Raw genomic sequence first — 27,375 nt, forward strand, 5'->3', positions numbered from 1 at the left:
CGTGCCGCGGCATACACCTCTTCCTCCGTGATGGGAGCGTCCAGTTCTGGTCTTGGTTCTCCTTCGTATGTTAGGAGGCAGGGTCGTATGGGGTTGCTACCCAGGTATCTGGTTTTTAGGGTGTCAATCAGATCCTGGTCGTTTCCGGGGAACTTGGACGTCTTATTGAATTCATCTAGCAGGAAGTAATGGAACATCGGAACATCGTCGCGGCCGCTGGTGTTCGTGCAACCGTAGGCTGCACAGAACTTCGGCATGATCGGCACACCACTTCAATTGACGCTGCGCACGTCAACTACCACTCTACACACACACAAGAAAAGGAATGCAGAGTCGAGCGAAGCAAATCATGACGGCACGCACGCAGAAACGAGCACGGTCTGGCACGGTCGCGGAGACTGCGAAGGAACGGCACACGAGTGCTGACGTCACTACGCCCCGGTTTCCGGTCTCCGCTAGCATCGTCACCGTCAGCTGCAGCGCGCGGCGCTCGAAGAGGGGGCGGAGCGACAGCGCAATTTTAACCGACGATTACGTCCCTCCTAAGCGAAAAATCCTCACCAAAATTTTACCTGCATGGTTTATAAGGTTCCCGCATCCATATATGCGTGTCTTATTGAATTCGCCAGACTCTTCAGCTTCCTTTTAACGGCATTGCAGCACTTCAAGAAAAGTGGGAGTAAAATTTGCGATTGGAAATTCGCCTGCTTGAAAAAAATAGGCACCTCATTTGCAATCGCTCAAAGGATCTCTTCCTTGAAAAGCATTAAAGGCTTTAACAAGATCTGGCCGGCTCGGCTTGTTTCCTCCTTTGTATGTTGCGCAGTACCAGTTTTAGGACTCAATACCTACTCGCCCAATCCTTAACCCGTGAAGAAACAAAAGTTCCAGGGAGACTACGATATTGCTTCGATTACGTTGTGTGGAAAGAGCTCGTGCATTGGACGGGTGGACGTTACTCATAACGAAAGCTCCTCATGAATGAAAGCTACTCTGAACAAGAGTGAGCCTGAGTAGGCGGTAATAAGAACGCGAGTGTGGATGCGAGTATTAGCATGAATGTAGGTCGATGAGTGTCAGTCGATGTGGCCGTGAACGCGAGTACGAACGAGAGTTATTGAGTGTGCGTGGACGTGAGTATGAACGCGATTAAGTGTCTGTGAGAACGAGTATAGGCGTGTGTGTGAAGCCGAATGAGTACATGTCGGTGTGAGTAGACGGAGTACGAACGTGATTAAGTGGCGGTGAGTGTGAGAGGATGTGAATATAAATGCGTCTGAAAAACCTGAAGAGATATATTGGTGAGTAATTATGAGTGACTGTTCGCTTACACTGCCGAACTCCCTCGCGTTGCCAACTGCGCAGTGCGCGTCGCTCCTGCTTGCGTGCTCGCACCCCGTTACAGCATTGCGGGTGACGCAGTGAGGCAGGCGACCAACTTGTTGCCGTTCTCCATGCAGGCTTGCGAAGAGAGCGAGCAACAAGCAAGGCACGCCGTCTCTCACAGGCACGACTCTGCGGCGCCTGAGAGGCGAGTTCAACGTGAATGTGATGCCCTCATGACGCCACCGCTCGCCGAGAGGTCGTCGGGCGGCGCACAAACGCACGCACGCCACGGCTCGTCGCCTTTCAATTCGGGCAGTTCGGTGCGTAGCGTCCCGTGCGCTGTTCTATCCGAAGTGGCGCCAGCTGTCCCCTGCACCCATCACCAATGGCGGCGTGTACAGCTGTTAATAAATATATAGCGATAGATTGCGGCCGTCGGACGGTGCAGCAGGTGTATCTTGCTGTGCACGCAGGTTTGTGGCAGTTTGCACAGTTTCTGTGCGCTAATGATACTTCTTCTGTTGCGTGACTTGAATGCCGGAACATTGTGGCAATTCATTCCGTCTCACTAAGAGGGTGAGTCCAATCTATTATTTAAAATATGACGCCTTAGTTCAATTCACTTGCATAGAAGATACGGTGCGCCTGACGATACTCGCCGTCCCGATCACTGGAGGTGGAACATTGGCCGAACTTGTACTATAGTGATGAAAATAGTCGCTTAAGTTTCGCGCACCCACTTTGCTCAACGATTTATCAAAACGATTAGTTTTAGTTTTTGCCTTTTAAGAAGAGCGGTCAATGTTTCTGCAGCCGCTAATTCATTTTATACGCTGTTCTCTCTTTTTTCGCAATGTCGCTTTTCTGTTTCTTCATGTGTGTTATGTTTCCATATAGGTGTCACTTATTTTCGTGGTCATAAGCATAATTGCTACATTTACTTGTGCAGTTCCGTACAGCCAAAACGAGGCTGCACGGCGGCTATGATTCCCCGCACTGGTTCGCTGTGCCCATAGCACGTAATTTGGGCGCTGTTGTTCTTACACGGCTATTAATTATACCCATGTAAGTATTCTTATCACCCACTCGTTCTTTGGCTTATGCAGTGTATTGCTTTTATGCACTTCAAGTCTGTATGCCACCGGCGATGCAAACCTGGCAAGCCATTGTAATACGGATTTTTGTCCGCGTTTCCATCATCTTGGATGTTGACTAAGGATTGGTCTGATTTCACTTGTTCAGCGGTGCTATAATGAAACATTGCATGCTAGTAAACTCGAATGTAAGTACATGTAGGGGAGATCTGCGCAGTTTCAGCGGAGACCACATTGTTTGTGGAAACAATGCATACTACGTATGCTGCCCGAGAGTATCAGCAAGGAATGCGTCTTTCCATGAGGAGGTATAGAGAAAAGTCTGTATTCAGCCGGTTTGTCTGAAATTATTCGTACAAACGTTAGGTCTCCTATCCGTATGAGTAAATTAAAAAAGAAGCGAGCGAACGAGCGTGCAACATCAGCGAGGAGGGCGGTCGGTGGATGCAGGAAGGCGTGTCGGTAATCGCGAGGGGACGCGTGCGTTGACCGTACGACGAATGTTGCGCGCCCAGTTTGCCAATCTTTGCTCTGAGCATGGCCCTTCGATCATTTTTATTTATTTGTCTATTTTTCGTGGCTCGCTTCGAGTGGTCTGTACGGCCGAGCTACGAAGCTCTACGCAAACGCACCTCGGTGCACACGGAACACATTTTAGGAACCGATTCCAAAAGCCTTGGGAGCACACGTGACTCCGCCAGGATGACCCGATTTTTTAGCGCAGACCTGTAGCGCATTTTCCCGCTCGAACACCGAGTCCTTCTTGAGAATCGCAGCACGCTGCTGGCGGGGCGTGCTGATTTCGGAAACTGGGGCGGCAACCACAGAGCCGCGCCGACCGGGCGGCGGCCACGCCTTCGGCCCTCGCGGTGAGCGGTCTGCCGCAAGTCACGTGGCCGACAGCACGCAGCGTGCGCTGTTTTTCGACTATTGAGCTCTCCAGTGGGAGAAGAAATTCGCGTTGAGTTATTGATTGATAAGTTCGTTATTATATTTACAATCAGTTAATAATGAATTATTTTATTAGCTTTTGTTTCAAATAGCACTAACATACGTACATATTCTACAAATACGCGCATATTCTCGTGCAGCATGAGAAATTCTATTCATGCGAGTATTTCTGAACGTTTCCTTACTTTGTTTACTTATATACTATATGTCATTGTGCCATAATCATTTTTCATTCGCTGTGCAAGAGCATGATAATAACCAAGTTCGCACAAACGTCCGAGACGCCTTCATTCCGGTGCAAAGAAACATTGATTGATTGATTGATTGATTGATTGATTGATTGATTGATTGATTGATTGATTGATTGTAAAAAACGAAAGAATGAAGGAAATGAAGAAATATAGATTTTTTGTCGCGGGAGTACGGTGGCGGCAGCCTCACGAACAGGAATCGTTGTACGCATGTCGTAATCCCATGCGCACAATTCATACAAATATTTCCCGTAGTTCATGTGCAAAAGCCTATATTCACGCAAAAGAAAAAAAAAAACTCGTACCTAGAAACGCCCGCTGAAAGAGCCTTTCTCGCGCTGCGGCTGGTTGAGTGCAAACAACCGTCGTCACGCGTCCCTCGCACGTCGTCCGCGTGCGGCCGTCAGCACAAGGCGCCGAGCCTGCGGCGCAGACGTGCACGTTTGGTTTGTTCGCTGGTAACTAAAGAATAATAATAATAATAGTAATAATAATAATAATAATAATAAATCATGAAATAAGCGCACATGGTCTAAATATAAAATTACGCCCTTATACTTCGACATCGTCAGAGTTCTTCCTGTATTGCCTGAAATTTTCGGATCACACCAGATAGACACATGACACCGCGTAAAAATGTTACTTTTATTATGAGTGAGATCAAGAGGTTGCAGAGCGCTCCACTGTTAACGGTAGAGCTGGCGCATTTAAACCCCACTCCACAGTGCACTTACATAACTTCAGCTGGCACTTGCAGCTGGAGCAGCAAAAAAATTGAGGATCGCACTTGTAGATGTCTGCTGCCGTTCGAATGCGAAAAGGGCGGTTTTTGGCGCAGCCGAGCGAAGAGCAAACGCCGCGCGCAGGTGCACGAATGTCGTTAGCGCAGGCAGATAAGGGATATGCGAACACGACGGTGCGTATACGCACAACTGCAACGTGCCACAAACGGCGTCCGTGACACATCAAAGTAGGTCGTACGTTATCGCACCTGTTGCTTTTCGCTGCGCTGTGGAAGAACCTCGCGCTCCACTGTTCGCGTCTGAGTCACTATACACAGCACGCCCTGCTATATCCTGCTATATCCTGCCTATATTATGTGGTAACATGAATCCCGGACAGCCCTGAAAACATTTTTCATTCTTTCATTTTCCTTTTCCACGTGGTTATCTGACATATTTATTCTTTGTTACCGCAAGAGTGACACGTCCCCCCCTCCCCTCCCCCGCTTAGTGCCTGGCGCACCTCTCTCGCAATCTTTCTGTGAGCGGCGGTGCCACATTATTAAAGTACGCGTCGAAATAATTCAGTCGCCGCTTATGCAGCGGTGGCAATTTGGAATGCATAATGCTCAGTCCCCTGCCTACTCGCTGGGCCGTCACGTGCTAATGTCAGAGCAGCGATGACCGCCACTAAATGACAAACTCCAAACAGAAAGCCATCGCTGCTTTATGACGTTGCCTCTGCAGTTGATGTTCATGTGAATGGCTCACGAGGAATCAGTCACCAGTCCTCATATTAGAACTTAAGGCTGGGCGACTGCCATCACGCATTTCCCGCTCTGATGCGACATTGTTGTGTCGCTGCTGGATCGGAGCAGCATTACAAAAGCTTACTCGGTCTGCGTTAGAACTGGTGATGCATCTACCTGCCACTCTTGCGGGATGGACGAGATAATTGAACACTTCATGTGTTTTTCCTCGTTACGACGCCCTCTTCGGGAAGCATTAAACGGCTTGGACTCAAACGCCATTCTCAGAAGCGAAGTTCCTCGGATCATGGAGGACGACGACGAAGTGTTTCTTTTGCGGAATGCAAAAACCAAGGAGCGCGAATGAATATAGATAATATAGGCCTAATCGCACTAACTTCGAATGTTGTCAAATTACTAGCAAGAATATTACACATTCGTATGATGAAATTTTTACATGAGAATGCATTATTAAGCCCATGTCAGATTGGAGGTAGACCTAAATTCTCGTTATGTTGCGCACGTGTCAATTTAGAGGGACGCATTCAGCTTGCTCGACACCGGCGGCCGTATGCAGCTTGAGTGACCCTTGATCTAGCTAAAGCATACGACAGCGCAGAGTATGTCATACTCCTTGACGCTTTCAATAGCATCAGTTTACCTCGCTATGTTATAAACTGGATAGAGGAATATTCAAAGGACAGAAAACTTTATTGTTCTCTACGTGGATAGTGGTAATCAATCAAATGTAGTCAATCAAGAGGAGTTCCCCAGGGATCTGTCCTTTCTCCTATTTTGTTTAATGTTTTATTAAGCTCAATTCCTTTGTGCGGTACTGTACAAGTACATGTCTATGCAGACGACATAGAATTTTTTCTTCTTTCTTTTTTTTTGCGTTTCCGAGTGATATTCACTCATTACAAAGAACACCGCAGTCATACTTAAGAACGCTTGAAACTTGGTTTACAGATATTGGAATGTCGCTTAATGTCAACAAAAATTCCTTGATTGTGTTTACATTGAATGTACCGGTTAATATCTCTCTCCAATACCGTCAGGAAATGATTCCGCAAGCTGACTTTATCAAATATCTAGGTGTAACATACGACGCAAGATTGAGCAGGCGAAATCACATTGATTATGTTAAATCTATAGGGCAGCCCGCGCTGTTGGCATGCTAGGCAGACTTGGTCGACAACGCGCTGAGCTAATCAGGGAAACACTTATAATGATTCATTGCGTCCACGTTCGACTACACTATTCGACCTATACTATACCAACGCCTAATCGTTCGCGCCTACGGGCACGCGAATGGGGACGCGTTCGAATGATCGTGTTCATCCATTCCGGTGTCCTGCTCCTAGGCCTTCTGCACGACGGTCCCGCGAAGCGGGTCGGCGCACGCGTGAAGCCTCCGCACAGTTCACCAACCCCACGCCAAAGAGCAACAGCCTACTCCCTTTGGCGCCCGACTAACCGTGCCCTTAGGTGACGTTAGCACCGCGCGCGACACTCGTCAACAAAGCACGTGCCAATAAAGCAAGTGGAATGCGTGCAACACGGGGAGGGTGTAGCTGGAAAGAGCTCGACCTAACTCGAAGCCACCGCAAATGAAAAGCAGGTACGCAGGGGTCAATGCCCAATTTCAAGTCCAAATCACACAGGGAAGGATGACAAAGGTAAGCAAGGAGAGTCCTCGGCAGTAGGAGAGAGTGAAAGGGAGATTATCGCCGGTGACTCAAGCCTGGCTAGGTGCTCAAAGGTCATTGTGGAGAGAGTGGAAGGTGACAAAAGAGTGGCGTTGGGTACATTTCCAGGACGGACATTAGGTGCAGTCATGGAGCGAGTAAAAGCAAAGTTCGCGAAAAATGCCCACAGACGCAACCTTGTCGTAGTAGCACGTCGGCTAAGTGACGTCCTAAACAAAAAAGGGAGAGGACTAGCGCAGTGCTTGGGGAAGAAGACTTGCGCTAGCTGTCCTCTCAGGTGCGGATCGTGGTGTGCACGGCGACGGAGACGCCTGTACGTGACGGTCCCGTACAAAGAGCCGTAGTGGCTACTAATGAGGCTATGTGAACAATGAGCCGAGAGAAAGGCTGCGAGGTTATAGAAGTAAACAGGGAAGTGAGAAGGTTTGGTGGTTTTCAACGAGACGGGATCCACTTCAATCGCAGGCTTGCACGAGAAGTGGGCTGGTAACTTGCTGGCTGCGCGGTTACTTCCTTTGGGGGCCCACGGGCGATCAGAAGGCCAGTGTAGGTAGTAATGAATAAGATCGCCTAGTGGAACCTAAGTGAAGAAGGAGGAAAACAAGAAAGAGAGCTCACCATGCATTACACTACATCAACATGCAGGGCGGCAGAAGAAAGGAAAAGTGGGTAGATATTGAGGAGCACTTAAATAGAGAACTAAGAGGGGTGTATGCGGTTATGGAAACGCACCTTAGAGACTCGGGAGATCCGCCAGTGATTGAGAACTATGCTTTGGAAGGGTGCAATGAAAATAAATCGGAAGGAAACGGAGGGGGAGTCGGAATGCTCATTTATCGAGGAGCCAAATGCAAGAGAGTAAATTCAAAATGTCAAGACCATTTTTGGTTATCACGTACAATGAGTGGAAAGAAAACTTGACTGGGCGTAACCTATTTGTGGACCGGAAATGATTGCAGAGAGAAGAATAAAGGGTTTGTGTAATGCATGAGTGCTTATAATAATGGCTTCGGGAATGGTGCCGAAATTATCCTATTAGGTGACACTAATGTCCACATGCAGGATATAGATGGCTATACCGAAAACAACGGGAAGTCAATGCTAGACCTTCGTGAGCAACATAATGTCGTTATCGTGAATACAGGGCCTAAGTATGAAGAGCAGACCACGTGGTAAGTGGGAAATCGGCAATCGACCATTGATTACTGCCTGATGATAGAAGGAATTCATGATAAGTTGAGAGAAATGGTCATTGACAAGGAAGGGTATAGCAGCACAGGGAGTGACCATAAATGCACTAATTTTGAAAGGGGGTATGTAGTTGCAAAAGAGAGCAAGGAACACAAAATGGCCAGTCCAAATTAGAACGCTGAGCAAATAACAAATATAGTCACAAGGGTGCAGGAAGAACTTGGCAAATGGCCAAGCAAAGAGTGGAAATATGGTGAGCTTCAAAGTGTAATAGCGACAGAAATACGGAAAGAGTACCAACATGCTCGATGGAAAGGTAAAAGGAAACCGAAAATCTGGTAGAACAGGGAGATACGGGAAGCGATCGCTCAACGGCAGAAGGCATCCCGAGAGCAAAGGCAGGCAAAGGAGGTGCAGTTGCCGCAGGATGAAGACGCCAGTAAATGGGCAATATACCGGGAGAAAAAGTCTATGGTTCAAATACTGGTGCAAACAAAGATAAAAGGTGAAAGTGAACGTTCGTTGTCAGAAATACGTGAGAAAAAGAAGGCCGCACCTAGAGTATTTTGGAACCACATAAAATTATCAGGTAAGACGTCTGTACCAGTGCAACATATCCTCGACGACGAGGGAAACAAACATGAAGGGTACGCGGCATTAAATTACGTTCAAAAAAGAACAGCCGAATATTTCCAATGCAATGACAAGCTTCTACTTGAGGAAAAAAAAAGAGCACGAAAGAGAACCAGACGGTAAAGGAGCTGGTGCTGACAATTTTCAACTGGTAGAAAGCCGAAGAGGAAATTCCGAAGCCCACAGCCACAGGGCTAGACGAGGTTTCTGTTAGGCTGATTAATGAACTATAGGTCCAAAAAGTAAGGAAGCTTTGGTGAAAGCAGCAGAAAAAAGTTTACAAGATAGGCGAATACGAAACAGTTGACGACAAAGTAGAATGAATTTAAGTCATAAAGGTAAGGGGGAGAGACATAGAATTCACTGATATAGACCGTTAACCATTACATCCGTAATACACAGGTTGGCAATGCAGGCGTTTAAATTAAAGCTGCAAGCATGGGCAGAGAAAAATTGCAGTTTGGGAGAACTTCAGAATGGCTTCAGAATAGGTAGGCGTCTGGATGATCAATTATTTGTCCTTACTCAGTCTATTGTAATATCCAGAGTAGAAAGCTGCAAGGATGGCCAGAGAAAGATGGCATTTTGGGAGAACTTCAGAATGGCTCCGGAGTAGGTAGGCGTCTGGATGATAACCTATTTGTCCTTACTCAGTCTTGTTTATTGTTTATTTGTTTATTTGATACCTGCTTCGCCTTTGCAGGCATTACAGCAGGGGGATACATAAAAATAAGCATCATATTTGAGACCAATAAAGAAACTAATTGCACAAAGTGCGGTAAAAAACACATTAAATACAATCATAGGCGGAAGATCCATTCCACCCTCTTATACATCTAACAAAAGATGAATAGCGCAATACGTCGCCTTTAAAGGAAAATTCATTTACTTTGAGACTGTGGTCCCTTCTTTGGGATATATAGGACGGCTCTTGAATGTACCTCTCCTTATTGATTCCAGTTTTAGAATGGTAGATATTATGCAAAAATTTCAACCTGAGGTTTCGTCTACGATCTTTCAATTCTTCCCATGTTTACGTTTGCTTTCTCCCATGCTAAGTTGACGATCCCAATTACCTAGAACTCAGTCTCAGTCTATTACTCAGCCTACTCAGACTCAGTCTTAGTCCATTGCTTACTCAAACTATTGAAATATCCAGCGCAGAAAGGAGACCATTATATGTGGCCTTTTTAGACATTACAGTAGCGCATGACAACGTAGACCGTAACATTTTGTGGGATATTATGTAAGGGGAAGGCTTAGGCGACGATTGTCTATAGCCTTTGAGAGAGATTTACCTAGAAAATATCGTTCGCGTTGAATGGAAAGGGATGAGGAGTGAGGAGAAAGTTGATATCAACAAGGGACTGAGGCAGGGGTGCCCTTTATTCCCACTTCTGTTTATGATGTACATGGTAAGGATGGAGAGGGCGCTAGAGAGAAGTAATATCGGGTTTAATCTCTCATACAAACAGGCGGGTACAGTAGTAGTGCAGCAGCTTCCACGTTTATTTTATGCGGACGACATTGTGTTGCTAGCTAACAAGCAAAGTAATATCCATCGCCTGGTTAATATCTCAGGACAGGAACGCGAGAATTTAGGTGTGAAATTTAGCGTTAAAAAATCAGGTCTTATGGTGTTCAGTGAAAAGAGTGAACACACAGTGTCGATCCAGGGCCAGGAAATACCTAGGGTAAAAGATTATGAACACCTTGGTATATGGATAAGCAAGTGTTATAGACATATGGAAAAACAGGAAAAAGCAATAACAGCAAAGGGAAAGAGAAACGCAGCCATAATGAAACACAGAACGCTATGGGGATACAATAGGTGCGAGGTCCTCCGAGGTATGTGGAAAGGTGTAATGGTTCCAGGACTTACTTTTGGAAATGCGGTTGGTTGCTTTAAATCAGGGGTACAATCAGGACTCGACGGGAACCAAAGGTCAGTGGGTCGCCACGCATTGGGCGCTCACGGGAAGACTACAAATGAAGCTGTGCAGGCTGTTATGGGCTGGACAAGTTTTAAAGTGAGAGCTCACAGTAAATGTAATTGTGAAGAACGACTGAGGAATATGGAGGAAAGTAAATGGGTTGGGAGAGTGTACAGGTATTTGTACAGGAAAAATATTGATTCACAGGGTAGGAAAAGAACTAGGAAGCTTACTAGCAAGTATGCGACCTGTATCGTGAGCAACATGGAAACAAAGAACATCAAGCGGAAAATCGGAGAGGCTGAGACAATCAACTGGGAGGCGGCAATGGAAAAGAAACCTGCCATGAGTAACTACTTAAGAGGAAAAAAACGAAATCCGGAAAGAAACGATTTATAGTAACTCAAAGGGAAGCTCATTATTTTTCAAAGAGAGATCAGGATGCCTTGGAACAGGCACTTATAAAGCGATATATGAGAAGGAAGCAGCATGTGCTCGCTGCGGTAAAGCAAGGGAAACGATGGAGCATGTTTTATTAGAATGTGAAGATATGTGCCCAGCGGTCGATTTAGGCATCTCTGGCCTCCTTGAAACCCATGGGTTCAGCGAGAGCAGGGAGAAAGTAAACATGCCCGCACTAGAGGTTAGTAAGCGGCGATTGGAAGATTGGTGGAAGAAAAGTAGGGAGACGACAAACAACAGAAGCGTGAAAAAACAAAGTTCATATCGCCAATTAAAGGAATTATTTATTTGAAACTGATGATACAATGCACCTTTTGTTTATACTGTGTTGTGCCAATGTGTGTGAACTAACTAATCAATTACAGCAATTTTTCTGATGCAGATAGTAAGTGTCGAGTGTTGCCACTTCCTCCTATATAAATTATGAGTTTCATTTGTGTTTTTTTTTACTTACGTGGTAACAGCTGTTTGTCGGTTGAATTGTTGTCTGAGTTGGTATACTAGATAATTTCTTAACAATATTAAATTCTTTTGTGTGGATGTCCACGACCCCGAACAGTGTGGTTGCGTTAAACTGGTATGAAATCTGTTTGATGTACGATCCTCCGGACATCCTTAAAGTTTTCAGACGGCACCTTTTGTCGCCTGGATGACCTGCACCAATTTGTTGGAAGATAAATGAACCTGAAGTGAACTCAGGTCAAATGAATGGCGTTTCCGTTCCCGGGCTTCGTCAAGGTGGGTCGTTATGACGAGCACCGACAACTGGCTTTCTCAGGAACACACGAGGTTCGCAAAGAGACCTTGAGACACGCGCGCCAACGCACCGAAGAGCTTGGTCGGTTGCGGCTGCTTCCGCAAAGATTCCGCTCCGCGCCCGGAAAGAGTCTCCCGGTGCAGCACACGTACACAGCGAAAAACGTTCGGCCGTCTACACGGCAGAGCGCGCGGCGGGTCGGTTCTTCGTCTGCGCCGGTGCTGCAGCAAAGGTACTGGGATATATTATTCTAAAGGTATTTATTTTCCACAACAACAATCAGTTAATGTTAATGCTAATAATACCTTCGCCCATCACTCTTGGTCGCCGCCTGCTCAAACGATGGGAACTCGGGCTTCACTCTCAAACGGGCTTCACTCTTAAATGGAACAGGGCCATTGCATTGTCAGTCGATGTGTCTTGAATAGACTGCATAGACAACTGCCACATAAGGTCGGTGCGTATACCGTTCCAGCGTTTGCAAACAATGTTTCTGCAAAAGAAACTACGCGGCGGTCAGAAAACACTCTACGCGATGCTACGGGCCCTTTGACGGCGATATTTTTGACCTGATGCACTATGTATAAATCCTGGTGTGCATTTGCACAAATTGTACCAATGCAAAAAATGATGATTGTGGCATAAAGCGTCGAAACAACAGAGCAGAAAAACATGCACTTTTCACTGTATAAGGGCATTCGAGGTATTCGAGGTACCCACGCCTGCATGTATATTGCTATTATTATTATTTATTTATTTATTTATTTATTTATTTATTTATTTATTTATTTATTTACTTCATACTGCTGACCGATACGTGGTCCGAACAGGACAGGCACGCGTCACAAGATGAAAAATAGGTGCAAAATACAGTTAAAAAGATAACCCTAATCATTCTACATGAAAGAATAAACAAGGTCCTTATCTATCTATAATTGGCAAAAGTCAGTTAGACGGTTCAACTCATACAGTGCTTAGAAAGAAATGAAAGCGGAAATATGTTATCTTTAGCGAAATACGGAGTTAGAGAACGGATTCGATGGTGCCCGTGGTCATATGGGATAAACGTATTCCGGGCTGAGTGCTAAATAAGCATATGCATAATAAGCAAATCAAGACACTTCAGGCGGTTCTTCCTTTTTTGTGAGTTCGAGTTTTGAATATTGTTAGCTGCCATAAGCCGAGTAAGTGAGACCAAATGTAGTATAAGTAAATCCAACAGCCTTTCTTTGGACATGTGCAAGTCTTTTTTTTTTTCATGTTAACTTTAGTTAAAGTGCGTTATAAGACACACGAATATTGTAGTTTGGGTCTTATATAAGTGAAATAACTGATAGGTTTGAGTCTCTAAAAGGCATTCCTAAGCTTGTGCTTCAAGAAGCGCGACTTACAGAAGACATAAGAGCAAATGTTATGAGATACCCATGTTCCAAGAAAGGCCACTACTTATTGTTACACTGAGATATCGCAAATTGCTGACTTGTTATAGTGTTGATGAACCCTAACTTATACATATTAACAAATGGTGCTTTTTGGTGAGTTATACGGATATGGAGTTGTCTCAGTCTTAACCATACGACTTTCATTACACCACTTCATGTATTACCGAGACTCGAGTTCAAGTTATTCTGGTCACCGGTACAACTAACTTCATAGAATAACACACAGTCATTCGCTAATAGCCTGTTTTGTGTTCGCGGTGTTATTACGTGAACAGTGTAATTTACATAAAGTGAAAACAACGCATGCCCCAGAACGCTGCCCTGGGGCACACCTGATACGATAGGAAGCCAGCTCGAATTGTTCCCACACGCTGAAACCTTCTCAGCACGCTTTCTAAAGTAGTCCTGTATCCATGCAATTAGTATATCCAGCAGATTAATATCTTTAAGTTTTATAATTGGCTTTTGATGAACAACTCTGTCAAATGCCTTGCTAAAATCCACGAATATGGCATCGATCTCACCATTCTTATCTAGAGTGTCTGCAAAAATGTGACTTACTTGAACTAAGTGCGTCAACTAAAGTGCGCAGTTACATAAATATCTCTGCGCGTTCCTTGCGTACACTTCTCGAGCTCTTTTAGAGCGAAGCTGCACATGGCTGGAGTTCCATGTATTTTTTTCGGGTTTGTGCGTCAGTAATAAAAAGGTTAGCGTGAGCCGCCCAGCGGCGGAGGTGAAGCAGGCTTCAAGCACTCCACCCCTAATAATAATAATAATAATAATAATAATAATAATAATAATAATAATAATAATAATAATAATAATAATAATAATAATAATAATAATAATAATAATAATAATAATAATAATAATAATAATAATAAATCAAGATTAATTGCATCAAATCGATAGGTATACTGGAATCGTTTGTGAACAGCACATGGATTCATGAGCAGGAGTCGTTGCCATATACGCACAGGACAAAATGTGCGTACAACTATGCACCTTTGACTTGCGAGAGGACAGTGCCACCAACTATGGGGATGTGTGTTCCGTACAAACGAAAGGCGGAATTGTGATAGCCACTGTGTATATATCTCCAGGCACAGCCAACTGTGATATCGAGAAGGACATGACCACGCACGTTGCATGGGTTAGCCGTGACGACACTACCTCTGTGGTCATCGTCAAATCCTTCAATGTGCACATTTAAAAACCTGACAAGAAATGGTTCACTCGGTTTGTACCAGAAGAGTTTGGTTTGAAGTGCCACACTAATCCAAGTCACTCCACGACTCAACAACGGTCGCGTATATATGTACCTTTGGCCAAGATTTTTTCTAAGGTTGCAACTGAACCAATCAGTGTATATCACAGTAATCACAAAGGTATGGTCTCTCCCATTACCAAATAATGAAAATAAATATATGTACCTTTGTGTAAACCTGAGCAAAACGAGAGCAAGGCAAAAGCGAGAGCCACCGCTTCACAAGTGGACTCGTCTTTTTCAAGGCGACATGTCGCATTTACCTTGTCGAAACGTTGGCTTACGCTTTTACCTTCTTTTCGTTTTGCTCATTGCCTTCAATTTACATCTCCCGCCGTCCCCATGCTTTCCCTTGTCTAAACGTGTGTGATGTATTACAGATTTTTCGGTGCTCATCCACCATCACAAAGTGGAATGGCTCCTCAATTTTCTATTTTACGTCATACTGCTTGCGCGCGATCACTGACATTTTCCTAATACAAGTTCACGTTCAAATCTTCATTGACTGGCTCCGCGTGAGAACAGTGCTGGTGTTTTCAGCACTCCAACTAATCTAGTTGGTGTGTGTTGCGATCGTATACGGTGGTAAGGAACATTCAGTATATGAAAGGAATGGGCGCTGGTTCGTTAACCGCAATTGATTACCAAATAGTGGGAGCTTAAGCGCCATTCCCGCATGCACAAACGTTAGAGTTTCGTGCAGAAATTATCGCGTATAAGAACGCTACATTCCGGAGATCCAGTAGCCTTTCCACTTTTTGTCACCATTTATACCATGAATACAGCTTCGGTGATCAACCCAAGACGCGACGAATGAGGCTGAAGGCTTGGACATATTATATGATGGCCTGAAGCGCCCTATGGCAGCAAAGACTCACATGTACAACCAGCTGGCTGCTATTTTTTATCCCATTATCGTCATGCTTCGTAGGGTAGCACGAGAAATACAAGCGGCTATGCTTTGCTTCCTGCCCTTATGCGACACTTCTCTGTTTCTTCTTGGAGATTTTTTTCGTCTTTATTATATTTTATACATTCGGTGGCCTTCCTTATAACACGGCGGGATAGCAATGCGACTGGTCATTACGACGATTGCTCAATTTGCCATGCAGATGCGGCGCTGGCACAAGAAATAGCGCCAGCAAATGCGAGCTCCATGTGAATAGTTAAGTGAGCCTAATGCAAAATCAAAATATATGTTTCTTTTTATTTCGTCCGAACCTACTTTAACGCAGCTTTTCTCAATTTGTTCGTGTGTCAAAGTACTATCAAAGATGTAGTTCTGATATTTTATACCACTTTCAAAGTTAGGAAAATCTTCAGGTAACATCACTTTAGCTGTATGAACTCATCTGTCCTTCAGTTCAAGCCCCGTTTATGGAGCGATTTATTAGTTGATCAATAATTCTTCACTGATTCATTCATTTCCAATTAATTTATTTCAAGCTCCCAATGTTTAAATTCTACTTATTTTGCTCGTTAATGTGAACCAAAGTACCGGCGTTGGTTTTCTATTCCTCGCCCTTATTTATTTATTTATTTAGTTATTCATTTATTTATTTATCTATTTACTTATTTATTTATTTATTTATTTACTTATTCATTTATTTATTCATATAATTAATTAATTAATTATTTTTGTACCTGCCTCCTTCCTTACATAGAATACAACAGGGGTTCACATCCTATAACATCGTGTAATTGACACTCAAATCAAACACACGAGGCGTGGTAAAAATTATCATTGGATACGATATTACTATTCGCAAGTGGAAGAACATTCCAGTCTCTTATGGTCCGAGGAAAAAACGAATGACTCAAGGCGGCGCTCCTAAAAGTAAACTAATACATTTTCAGATCTCTCCTTTGCGAGATATATTATGGGAGTCTAATATACGTTTCTCTATCTATACATCCTTTTTAGTATAGTACATGGCGTGAAGAAAATTTTAAACGAAGCCATTTTCTGGTGCCTTTCATATACTGTCATTTAAGCTTACGCTTACTCTCCGTCATATTAAGCTTTTTAGTATAATAGGAAATTATACTAAAAGACTTAGTATGACTGCAAAGGTCACAAGCTTAGTAAGCATACGACCGCTTTTACGTCCCGCCGGAATGCGGCCACTGAGGCCGTGAATCGAACTCACCACCTCGTGCTCACGAACAGAACGCCACAGCCACCTCTCACATTCTATTGCAAAATAGAGCAAAGCAAAAGTGCCCGCTTCCACGAGTAGCACAAAGCTTGCAGCAGTGCTGCTGTTTCGCACAGGCGCGCCGGCCTGGATCGTTTCTCGATGAGAATGTGGATGGCGAAATCGCCGCCCATTGAGTTGACGGCTGTCAGGAAACCCGGCATTGGCGGCGCTCAGCTCGTCCGAGCGAGTGCCCGCGACTGGCCTGGATGGGATGCAAATTACCGGCCCCTCAAAGCTCGTTGTCGCTGCAGGTGTTGCGAAACTCATCTGCGATATCGCAGTATCCCACACTGCCAATTTTCGGGAACCAGCACAAGCTGGAGGCTGCTGCGCGCGAGAAAAGAACAAGTACACATTGTTGCCTTACGTCAACAAATGACGTGACCGGCACTTGTGTGTCTGGCAGACGACGACGCGACGATACGAGCGCCTCCGATTGCATGCCGGTGAGCACGCGGGTTTCTTGAAACGCGAGGCCGAGATGCGGAGGTGTGGAGTTCGCGTGATTGAAGTGTTCTGCAGACAGGTCCCAGACCGCACCATTGCGACCTTCCAGCCACCATATACCTGTGACGTTGCCTTTCCTTATGATACTACTAGCCTGTATGCCTTGCAACGTGTTGCCAGAGTGCTTGCAACACTCCCAATGTCAGTTGACTTCCTCCTGTGCAGGGAGGCCGGTTACGAAGTGGCCAGGGCCCTAGAAGGCCCGGACAATGCAAGCCAGGCAGTGCGCATAGATCTCCGATAAAAATTGAGAAGAAGAAGAAAAGAAAAAAGAAAACAAGGTCGCGCCAGCACTATTGACATTTGCACTTTAATTCCTAAAAAATGGCAACCATATACCAACAATATGTCGCATCAGCAAAGTATCCTATAACGTAAAGTGGAAACAATATCAGCAACCAGGATTCCTGTGAAAATTCTCTCGTAAATGCTTTGTCTGTTTAGCAAGTTAAATGAGGAGTTTCTGTTCTCACCAGCTTGGTAATGCTGCTGCAAAGATCTTTATTTAAGATTCAAATATACGGGTTTATGATGATCACCACCTCCTATACCAGGGAACCAGGGCCAGAGTCCAAGATATAGGAGACCAGTGTCAGGTTTCTGGTGAATCTGAGTGGAGCCAAAGTGTGTCTGTTCTCAATGAGTCCAAGCCCGGAAGAGTCGGGCTCAATTTTATTTTTGGTGAGGCTGAGTACTAGCGAGCTAGGTGGAGTTTCGTTTGAATCAGTGTGATTGAGTAAGTACCAAGTTAAAAGATATTATTTGTGCCAGTCTGGGAGCCGTGTATTTTGGCAGTATATGCAAGCACATAAGTAATACACGTGAAGGTAACAGAGAAAAACGTTTTCTGTATAGTCTAAACTGCGCAGCAGAGAACCTAAGGCTGACTATAATGCCTTCTGCTTTGTTCAAATTTCGTACCGATATTTTTCCGCGTTTCATATCCTACAAACACTAACCGCTGAGGCATCCCGCTCGAAGTCCCAGTCCACCAGGCGTGTAGCTGGCTGAATACAAAGGCGCTTGACGACCACCTCGCCTTTTCCTCGTTGTAGCCTGCTGCACTGCATTGCCCAGCCCTGGCCGCTGTCGTTTCGATCAAGCAGTACGCAAGCATCAGGTCAAGGTCCACCCATGGCTACAGAAATTAGGGGCGAGTTGCCGGAAAGATGCAGGGAGGGTCGGCGTCGATTGTTTCGTGTCTGTCTGACTTTGGCTATTTCCCTTTCCCTCCCGCGTCATACCTCCCAGCACCCATGGGTCGTTCTCGACGTGCACGCTGAGGTCAGTCGATGCGCGGGCCGTCCAGTGACGTCAGGAACGCGAAGCTTCATTGAAATTCCGGTGGCACGACTCATTTCGTTTTCTTTTTCGTTTTTTCTTGATCGCAACAAGCCGGGACCATCGAGCAAGCGAGAGCGATTCTCTACCGGTCTGCGGAACCGTGCAGTCACTCGGATACAGGGGCCACCAGTTCGCGTCTGCGCCTTCCAGTCGAACACCCGTGGCATGAAACGGCTCGTGCTTCTGCTTCTGCTGGCCTGTTGCACAGCTCGGGGTAAGTGGGGAGGCATTTTTTTCATTAACCAGTTCTCGCGGGCCGCATTGCACTCAACCAAAAAGCTATATTCTAAATGAAGTCTCAATTGCGGAAACCGCAAGCCCACGAAGGTGGAGTTCAAGGCACCCGTGGCACCGGGTGTGCGGCAACTTAAATATAACTCTCGCGTCACATAGGGAACTCGGAGCGCTGCATTAAGGCATTTCTCATCACCCATGTGTTGATTAGGTCTGCCACGTTAAACCTCCATAATTACTTACCATGTCAGGAGTAAGTAGCAAGAGAAGTGGAAAAGACGACGGCCGCCACGACAGCTTAATTGTTGAAGCACTGCACTTAATACCGAAGGTGTGGGTTCGGTTAATTACAACCCGCGGCATGTTACTGTTACATGCGTTTTCATTTCCCTTAAGCTCATTTCCCCTACATTTAAACATAACAGATACCCATGCTTTCCTTGGCTTGACTGTCTGCTACTACCTGAGCTGACTACAAAAGAAAAAAAATTCGGATCCATTGCATCCCCTTATTTATATCGCTCGTCCAATAAACTATGATGCAGCAAGATTCATTCATTAACGCCACCTAAATGAGCAGCGTCAACATTTTGCAACTCGAATTGGTTATGAATGTTTCAAATGGCGAGATTCAATTCTCGCAATGGACCGTTCGAAACGCGTTCTTTTAAAAAGTAAATCTAACTTTACTTACTCGTTAGTACTGCAGTTTGGACAAATTTGTAGCAGTCCATCTTTAACGGCACCGCTAACGAAATGACCAAGAAGAAGAACCTCACATGTCCCGTTTTCTTTTGCTTGTTCATGCCTTAAGTTATGCTGTTGAAGATGGTTCACTTACTCGGCTAACTACCACCAATAGTCATGTTCGAGTGCCGTCTGCTTTGGTGAAAGCAACACCAAGAAAGTGGCTTAATCATTTCATCGCCCCCGTTTTTCACAAATATGTAGTACATCTTCTGGAATTCCCTCTATATATCAGGCGTGATCTTGTTAAATATGAGGAAAGTCGCTGTTCACGGTAGTGAATACAATGTTTATCACGCCTGAAAGGACTAAGAGAAAAAAATTTTCAATGGATCAACAAACTACCCTTCTGCGTTACCAAAGACGATGCTCCTATTGTGACAAGAGGCTCGCTAAGCCAGAAAGGAGGCCAGAACGTAAGACTGGCGGAGCCGCCGCCTTCCATGTGCTCCCGCACGTCACTCGCCGTGACGTCACACGTAGGCCTACCTATATTTTTTTATCGCTTAATGTGTATTTATTGTAGTTTAAGAGGCAAAGAACTAAACGTAGCAAGTTGCAAGAACTTTTACTCAGCCAAAACGGCCCCAATACGTAAAAGTACTTTGAAATCATGACATCACAGCACATCATCATCACATCACTTTACTACCTTAAAGACCCCGGTTAGGGGGTATTACATAAGGGGTGGGTTTACAAATCAAGGTTACAGAGAGTGATCTTCATGAGAAACAAATGTAGTTAAGTTGTCCGCAAAAGTTGATGAACACGTGATGGCTGCAATGTTCCGGGGAAGGCCATTCCAGTCCACTGCTGTGCGAAGAAAAAATGAGGCTGCAAAAGTAGTGGCGCGAGCACGTGCGCGTGCGATTGAGTAAGGATGGGACGTACGGGGGGATATGCGCGCCGGTGGGATGATATACGGTGCTTGATGGAGCGGACTGTGAAATAATTTGTGGAACAAACAAAGACTGGCGATGTGGCGACGCACAGAAAGATTAGCAAGATCAGTTTTACGTTTTAGGGATGATATGCTTATGTCGTATGAATATGAAGAATGGATGAACCTAGTGGCACGATTTTGTACAGATTCTAATTCGTTTCTTAAGTATGCCTGGTGCGGGCTCCAGATGGGCGCTGCATATTCTAGTTTCGATCTGATGAGTGATTTGTACGCGAGAAGTTTTATGTCTGATGGTGCGTGACGCAAATGACGCTTTATAAAACCGAGGGATCTGTTCGCGGTTGATATGACACTGCTGATGTGTGCGTTCTATGAAAGGTCAGAGGATAAGGTGACGCCTAGATATTTGTATGTTTGAACTTTTTCGACAGTGGAGTGGGAGATTAGGTATGACAATGATAGGGGATTAAGTTTGCGATGAAAGGAAACGAGCTTGCATTTAGTAGGATTAAGCTTCATTAACCAAAGATCACACCACTGTTGTACAAGGTTAAGGTCATGTTGGAGTGCAGTTTGATCAGAAATCTTTGTAATTGTGCGATAGATGACACAGTCGTCGGCAAATAAACGGATATGGGAGGATACATGTACAGGCAGATCGTTAATATATATGAGGAATAAGAGGGGTGCGAGTACAGATCCTTGGGGGACGCCGGATGTTACAGGGAGGGAGCTGGAGCGGCTACTTTTAATTGAAACAAACTGGGAGCGTTTGTTGAGAAATGCTACGATCCATGCGAAAACGTTAGGGTGCAAATTCAGCTGGGAGAGTTTTAGTATAAGGCGTTTGTGTGATACTGTATCGAATGCTTTTGCGAAGTCGAGAAAGATTGCATCGGTCTGAAGGTTGAGGTCGAGATTAGAGTGTAGATCATGAATAAATATGGCAAGCTGGGTTTCACAAGATAAAGATTTACGGAATCCGTGCTGGGAAGGATTAAAAAAATTGTTAGTGTCAAGGAAGTGCATAATTTGAGAGTATACGACGTGTTCCATCACAATCACGTGCCGTTGCTGAGGTTTCTGCGCAAAATTAAGAAAATACAAATTTGAGCTTCATTTCTCCTTCCAAAAATGAAGCTATTACCGAGAAATTAAAGAAAATACATATTTCAAAGAATAATTTATTAGTGTAGAGTGATTTAGCGTGTCATTTTAGTGCCCATTTGTTAAAGTGCAGCTGAGACGCTGTCCATTTGAATGTGCCTGCTCACGAGAGCGCACGTTTTACAGGAGCTTCAGCGAGCGAAAATCCGGGGCGACAGCATGCCACAAAAGCAGAGCGCCATGGTTCATCAAGCAGAAGCGATGAGCCAAGAAACGTTCCTGCTTCCGAAACCGCAGCCCTTGAAAAACCCGCCGTTTACAACCCCTTGGACGTCCAGAGTTCTAAACGACACGTAGACGTTCGGCCTCTTCTAGGACTAAATATCCCCAAAAACCACTACACTTTGCCTCAACTCTTTGACTCGGGCTTCGGTCCGACGCCGCAGGTTGGAGTCCCTTTCGGTGCCGACTTCGACCAGGACCGTGCCTTGTACCCAGATCGCATCGGGCGCCAGGATCCGGGAATAACTGAGAACTTCAGTCCGGGACCGAACCACAACCAATTTCCAGGTCAGCACGAAACCCTAAAGTCATACACATGTGTTATAGCGCGATCGTGCTTTCGGGTCTTCATAACGGTTTGCATGATGACAATAAGCCATCTGTTAGGCAGGGATTGGCCCTTTCGTGTTCCGATATCTCTCAGCGACTTACACGCAAGACCTTAGAGTGCGCGTACGCCTCGAAGTAGCTATGGTCTACTTGAAGCGCTTAGAGCGTGCTCCAGAAATAATGATTTTGCTTGGCCTAATTGGTGCGTTCTTGAACACATAACAGGACAGCGCGAAAAAACGAGGACGCAGAACGGTGCATGCTCAGGACGGGTGCAATCCTGTGTACGTACCTTTCTTAGTCCTTGTTTTCTTTTCTTGCGCTGCGCTGCTATGTGCTCTAAAATTAAACAAAACTCCAGTATACGACACGCACTTGCGTCTCCCAGAATTCCTGCAGGGAGCCAGTGCAAGCTCAGGCACGGTTAAACTTTTCTACAGGGACTGTTCTCAACTTTTGTGGCAGAGCATTCCTTTAGCACCGCTCTATTTCCATACTTCGTCATTTTTAAAGCAAAGCTCTCCTTGCATTTTTGACTAGGTGTCAAAGTGTAGCTGCAGACCTTTAGAATCTCAAGCATATGATGGCTCATTGTGAAGTCGGCTCGGGAACGCCTGCGAGAACTTATTAAGCCCCGAAACGAGGCGTGTTTCCACGCGGAAACAATAGAGTTTTAGCATAGGGGCCCCAAAGAGCTATGCGGGTGTTAGCGTTGGGGCAGGCAGGATTGAACAGTTTTAGAATAGGCCATTGCGTTTGCGAATAGCGTCTTGCGCCCCGACAGCGCCATACGGCGTCAAAGAAAAGCTATTGGAATTAATTAAATAAAATATATCACTCTATGATCAGAGTAAGTTTGACTTACGTGTTTTCGCGTTAAATTACAATTTAGAGGTTACTCTATTAGCAGCAAGCAATTAGTTACAATTAGTCTTGAGTAACCAACTTTACGTGCCTTCATCAGCCAAGCAAAGCAGTGTTAGGCCTATGAGCCATGAAATTGACAATCGAATTCGGAATCAGCGGCGTCTAATGATTCAATCTTTATAACACACGCTAGTTGATTGAAAGCCATAATCTCAGTCACTTCTCCTAGCGTATATATATATATATATATATAGATAGATAGATACCGTTGGCCACTTAAGCAGGCATGCGCACGCAACACAAGACACATAAAAATACGCATGTCACACCAGAGCCAGTTACCGAAGACATGCGCCCAATAAATTGTTCGCGTCTCACGGCCAACAAGCACCTCGTCACGTAGTTACGGCGTTTGTGCTTCACCGGCCAAAGTGCAAGCCGAGCCCCAAAGCTGGCAACCAGCGGTTCATTATTGATAGGGTCCATCGTCTTTGTGCGACACAGAACCAGCGGCGGTTCCCGGCGTGTCTGCGCGATTTCGAAACAATCACCACCACCCGTTTCCAATGAATTAATGAATGAAAAACTTTATTTTCACAAAGGAGGTATACCGGCGAAAGTGGAGCCCTCAGTTGAGGGACCCTGTGGCCTTTGCCATCTTGCTAGCTCTGTCGATCAGCTTGAGCTGTTCTTCAGGCTTCGAGCAGGACAGCGCAGCCTCCCACTGCTCCGGTGTTTCTGTTTTGTGTACTGGCGCTACCTTTGGTTTCTGGCAGGCCCATGAACTTGGTAAAGCGGTGCGTGTTCCCCTCACAGCGGGTACTTATTGCCAAATGTTGACGGATAGATTTTGCTGAGCGGGCTCAGATTGGGGTATGTATTAGTCTGCAGTTGTCTCCAGGCAACCGACTGCTCTCTACTAAGGTGTTTGTGGGGAGGGGGGTAGATCCTCCTTAGGGATCTTTGGTTTTCTAAAATTGCTCCTTATCGTCTGGTGACTGTGTCCGTTTCCCCGTCGTGGTGCGCCCCCCAGTTGGCGTATGCTCGGGCGTTGGCGTCGGCACGCTGGTTCCCTGTCACAGTCTCATGACCTGATGTCTACTTAATGAAGCATCTCGAAAAGGTGATTTTTCTCATCTTGAGTATGCGGATGACCGCAGTGGATATGCGTCCACTGCTCTACCTTCTGCACGCTTCTTGCGAGTCCGTAAGTATTGCTGTAGTGGCCTCTTCGCCCTGGTGGGTGATGGCGAGTGCGATTGTCGCTTCCTCAGCCTCGAGGACGTTGTTGCCTTTGATCGAAGGGCAATTGATTTCTCTAAGCTAGTGATCAACAACGCTGACTACCGCCCCGGAGTGTTCTCTGTATGTGGCCGCGTCGACGTATAACACCCCCCCCCCCCCACATCTTTCCTCGCCACGAAATATTTGTTGTGAGCTTCTGATCTTGCCTTTGTTCTGGCCTTGTGTATTTTAGGGTGCTTGTTTCTCGGTATCGGGCTGACCTCAATGATCTCTCGAATCTCTTTAGGTATGCTTTCCGTGCTGTTAATTTCTCTGCAAGCATCCCTGACACCCAGTATCTTCAGCGTGTTCCTGCCCTTTGGAGTCAGCATGAGTCGCATTTTCTGCGCGAGAATGTGAGCCTCGATGTGTTCTTGCACTGTGTTGTTTATGCCCAATTGAAGGAATTTCTCCGACGAGGTATTGACCGGTAGTCCGAGAGCGCATTTGTAAGCCTTCCTAAGGATTGCCTCTAATTGTTCTTTTTCCTGCTCGAGCGGTGTTTAGTAGGAGACACTGTATACAATCCTACTGACCACGAGGACCTGTATTAGCCTACATGTGTCCTCCTCCTTCATACATCGTCGTCTGTCTGAGATTCTTGCGATCATCCTCGTGATGAGCTGTAGCCAGCTGTCTGATCGTGTGATCCACACGACACTTGCTTTGTATCCACATGCCAAGGATCTTAACTTGGGATACCTCCGGAATCTTGTTCCCCCCCTATGAAGATGTCTTGGAGTTTTGCAGGTTGTATCCTCTTCTGTAGACTCTGAGCATCTCGGATTTCTCCGGGGAGCAGACAAGTCCGCAGTGTTCAGTGTATGCGGGGACTGTATCTGCTGCACTCTGCAGAAAGTCTTGTTTTTCTCTGAAGGATCCTTTGGTCACCCAGATTGTGACGTCGTCGGCATATATGGCATGTTGGAGCCCTTCAATTTTTTTCGACCTTCCGTGCTCACCCGATCATAACAATGTTAAAAAGCGTAGGGGTTATCACAGAGCCTTGCGGTGTTCCCTTTTTTGGGCATGTTGAAGGTGTCTGTCCTGATGCCTCCTATACCAATGGTGGTGGTTCTGTCACTGAGGAAAGCTTTGACGTAGTTGTGTATTCTCTGCCCGCAACCAATGTTGCTGAGACCCTCCAGCACAGCCCTATGACTTACATTGTCGAAGGCCGCCTTATGATCGAGTGCAAGCAAGATATTTTCTCCGTATTTCGGGATGGTAGTAAGTACCCCCTCCTTAGTACCTCCCCCTTAATCTGCAGGAGGATGTCTTGCGTTGAGAGGCATTTTCTGAATCCAAACACAGCGTGTGGCATGAGCTCGTTATCCTCCAGGTGGGTCTTCAACCTCTGAAGCACAATTCTCTCGTATACTTTTCCCAAGCAGGACGTTAGCGAAATGAGTCGCAGGTTTTCCAGGCAGGGAGTCTTTCCAGACTTCGGAATCGTTACTATTTCTTCATGTCTCCAGTCGTCCGGGATAGTCCCCTGTTCCCAGTGTTTATTCACGAGTTCTGTAAATCGTTTGATGGAGTTTTCGTCCAGGTTCCTTATCATGGCGCTGGTGATGCCATCCTTGCGTGGCCTGGTGTTCTTTGTGGCAGACGTCACAGCGTGTCTCACTTCTTCTATGGTAATGGGTTCATCTAGAGCGGGATTTGCTTCGCCCGTGTATGCCAAGCGCAGTCGACGTCCGTTGTATCCCCAATGTAGCGCTGCTTGATGTTCTCTAACATTTCCCGGTCTGTGCCTTGGAATCGGTGCGCGATAAGTTGGGCCGTTTTACGATTTTCGGACTTCGTCATGGTTGGGTCTATAAGAGCCCTTAGCAAGGCCCTTGTCTTTCTCCAGCCTAGGGTCCCCTGTAGCTCGCTGAATTTTTGGTCCCAGCTGCGCCCTGAGAGTTCTGTCGCATACTCGCAAATACTCGCAAATATTTGGACATTATTGGACGGACAGACTCCCCGGACTGTTCAGTGTGTGGCGCTGTAGAGACTATAGAACATGTGCTCGTGGTGTGCCCTGAGTATGCGCGCGAAAGACTGACAACATTGAGACATTTACAAGATGGACCACTGTCGGAGTACTTCTTGCTAGGCGCATGGCCACAGAGTTGGCAGACGACAGAGACAATGCGTGCACTTTCACGTTTCCTAGGTGACACGGGCCTGGACTCACGCCTGTGATACCAGTTGTGTAATGTGTCCTTCACTTCGTTCCTCCCATTATCATCCCCCACTGTGACCCTTTTTCTTCCCCTTTTCCCCTTCCCTTACGTAGAGTAGCAGGCCAGATGCTCCATTATCCGGCCGACCTCTCTACATTTTCCAATCATTAAAATACTTCTTCTTCTGTCGCATACTCTTCGGCTTGTCTGGTGACCTCAACGATTTTAGTCTGAGTTTTCTGTTGTGCTTCTGCCGCCTCCATTTTCTTAGTAGCCCCCGTCGGGCGTCCCATAGGTGTAAAAGAGGCTTATCCATCTCGGATGTGTTGGAGGTGAGGGCGACCTCTCAGGTTAGCCTTTTGCAGTCTGCCTTGATTCCTGCGACCCAGCTCGTAATGTCTGTGATCTCAGTGTCTTCGGACTCCGCCCTAGTTTTTCTATATAGGCTACCCAGTCGGTGAGCCTAGCCTGGCCAAGTCTTTTCCTGATCGGGAGGGTGTATACCTTGATGCGCAAAATGAAGTGGTCGCTGCCAAGTGTTTCCCCATCGTTTTCCCATAGAGCGTTCCTTGGCCCTCTGACGAATGCCAAGTCTGGGCACGAATCTCGGTTGATACTGCTCCCCACTCGCGTGGGTTGGGTGTGGTTTGTGATGAGACTAAGCCTTCTACGATCCGTTTCTCTGGCTAGGCCCCTGCCTTCTTGAGTTTCCTTAACGTAGCCCCAGCTTTTGTGCCAGTCATTAAAATCCCCCAGGATGACGATACCCTTCTTGCCTGCTGCTTGTTCTGCCTTGCGTAACAGGTAGCCGAAGTCGGCTTTCCTCTGGCTGGGCGGGCTGTAAATGTTGAGGAGAAAGATGCTTTCTTGGCTTCTTTTTTGGGTAACCATTTCAATAAAGAC

At 45.9% G+C, this 27,375-nt stretch overlaps 1 protein-coding gene across 3 annotated transcripts in view; it reads left to right on the forward strand.

The window, feature by feature from the left end:
• Positions 1-1,827: 1,827 nt before the first annotated feature.
• LOC142589534 (uncharacterized) overlaps positions 1,828-27,375 on the forward strand; it is a 38,439-nt gene continuing 12,891 nt past the window's right edge. Inside the window, exons 1-3 of one of the 3 annotated variants that reach the window (XM_075700958.1) lie at positions 1,828-1,902; positions 18,595-18,757; positions 21,722-22,105. In XM_075700958.1, the coding sequence (XP_075557073.1) occupies positions 1,861-1,902; positions 18,595-18,757; positions 21,722-22,105 (589 nt within the window). In that variant the 5' untranslated portion in view covers positions 1,828-1,860. Of the gene's footprint in view, positions 1,903-11,906; positions 12,036-18,594; positions 18,758-21,721; positions 22,106-27,375 lie in introns of those variants that run through there. The other 2 variants (XM_075700959.1, XM_075700960.1) reach the window with 2 other exon arrangements.

This window comes from Dermacentor variabilis, chromosome 8, assembly GCF_050947875.1.
Source record: "Dermacentor variabilis isolate Ectoservices chromosome 8, ASM5094787v1, whole genome shotgun sequence".
NCBI classification, from domain to species: Eukaryota; Metazoa; Arthropoda; class Arachnida; order Ixodida; family Ixodidae; genus Dermacentor; species Dermacentor variabilis.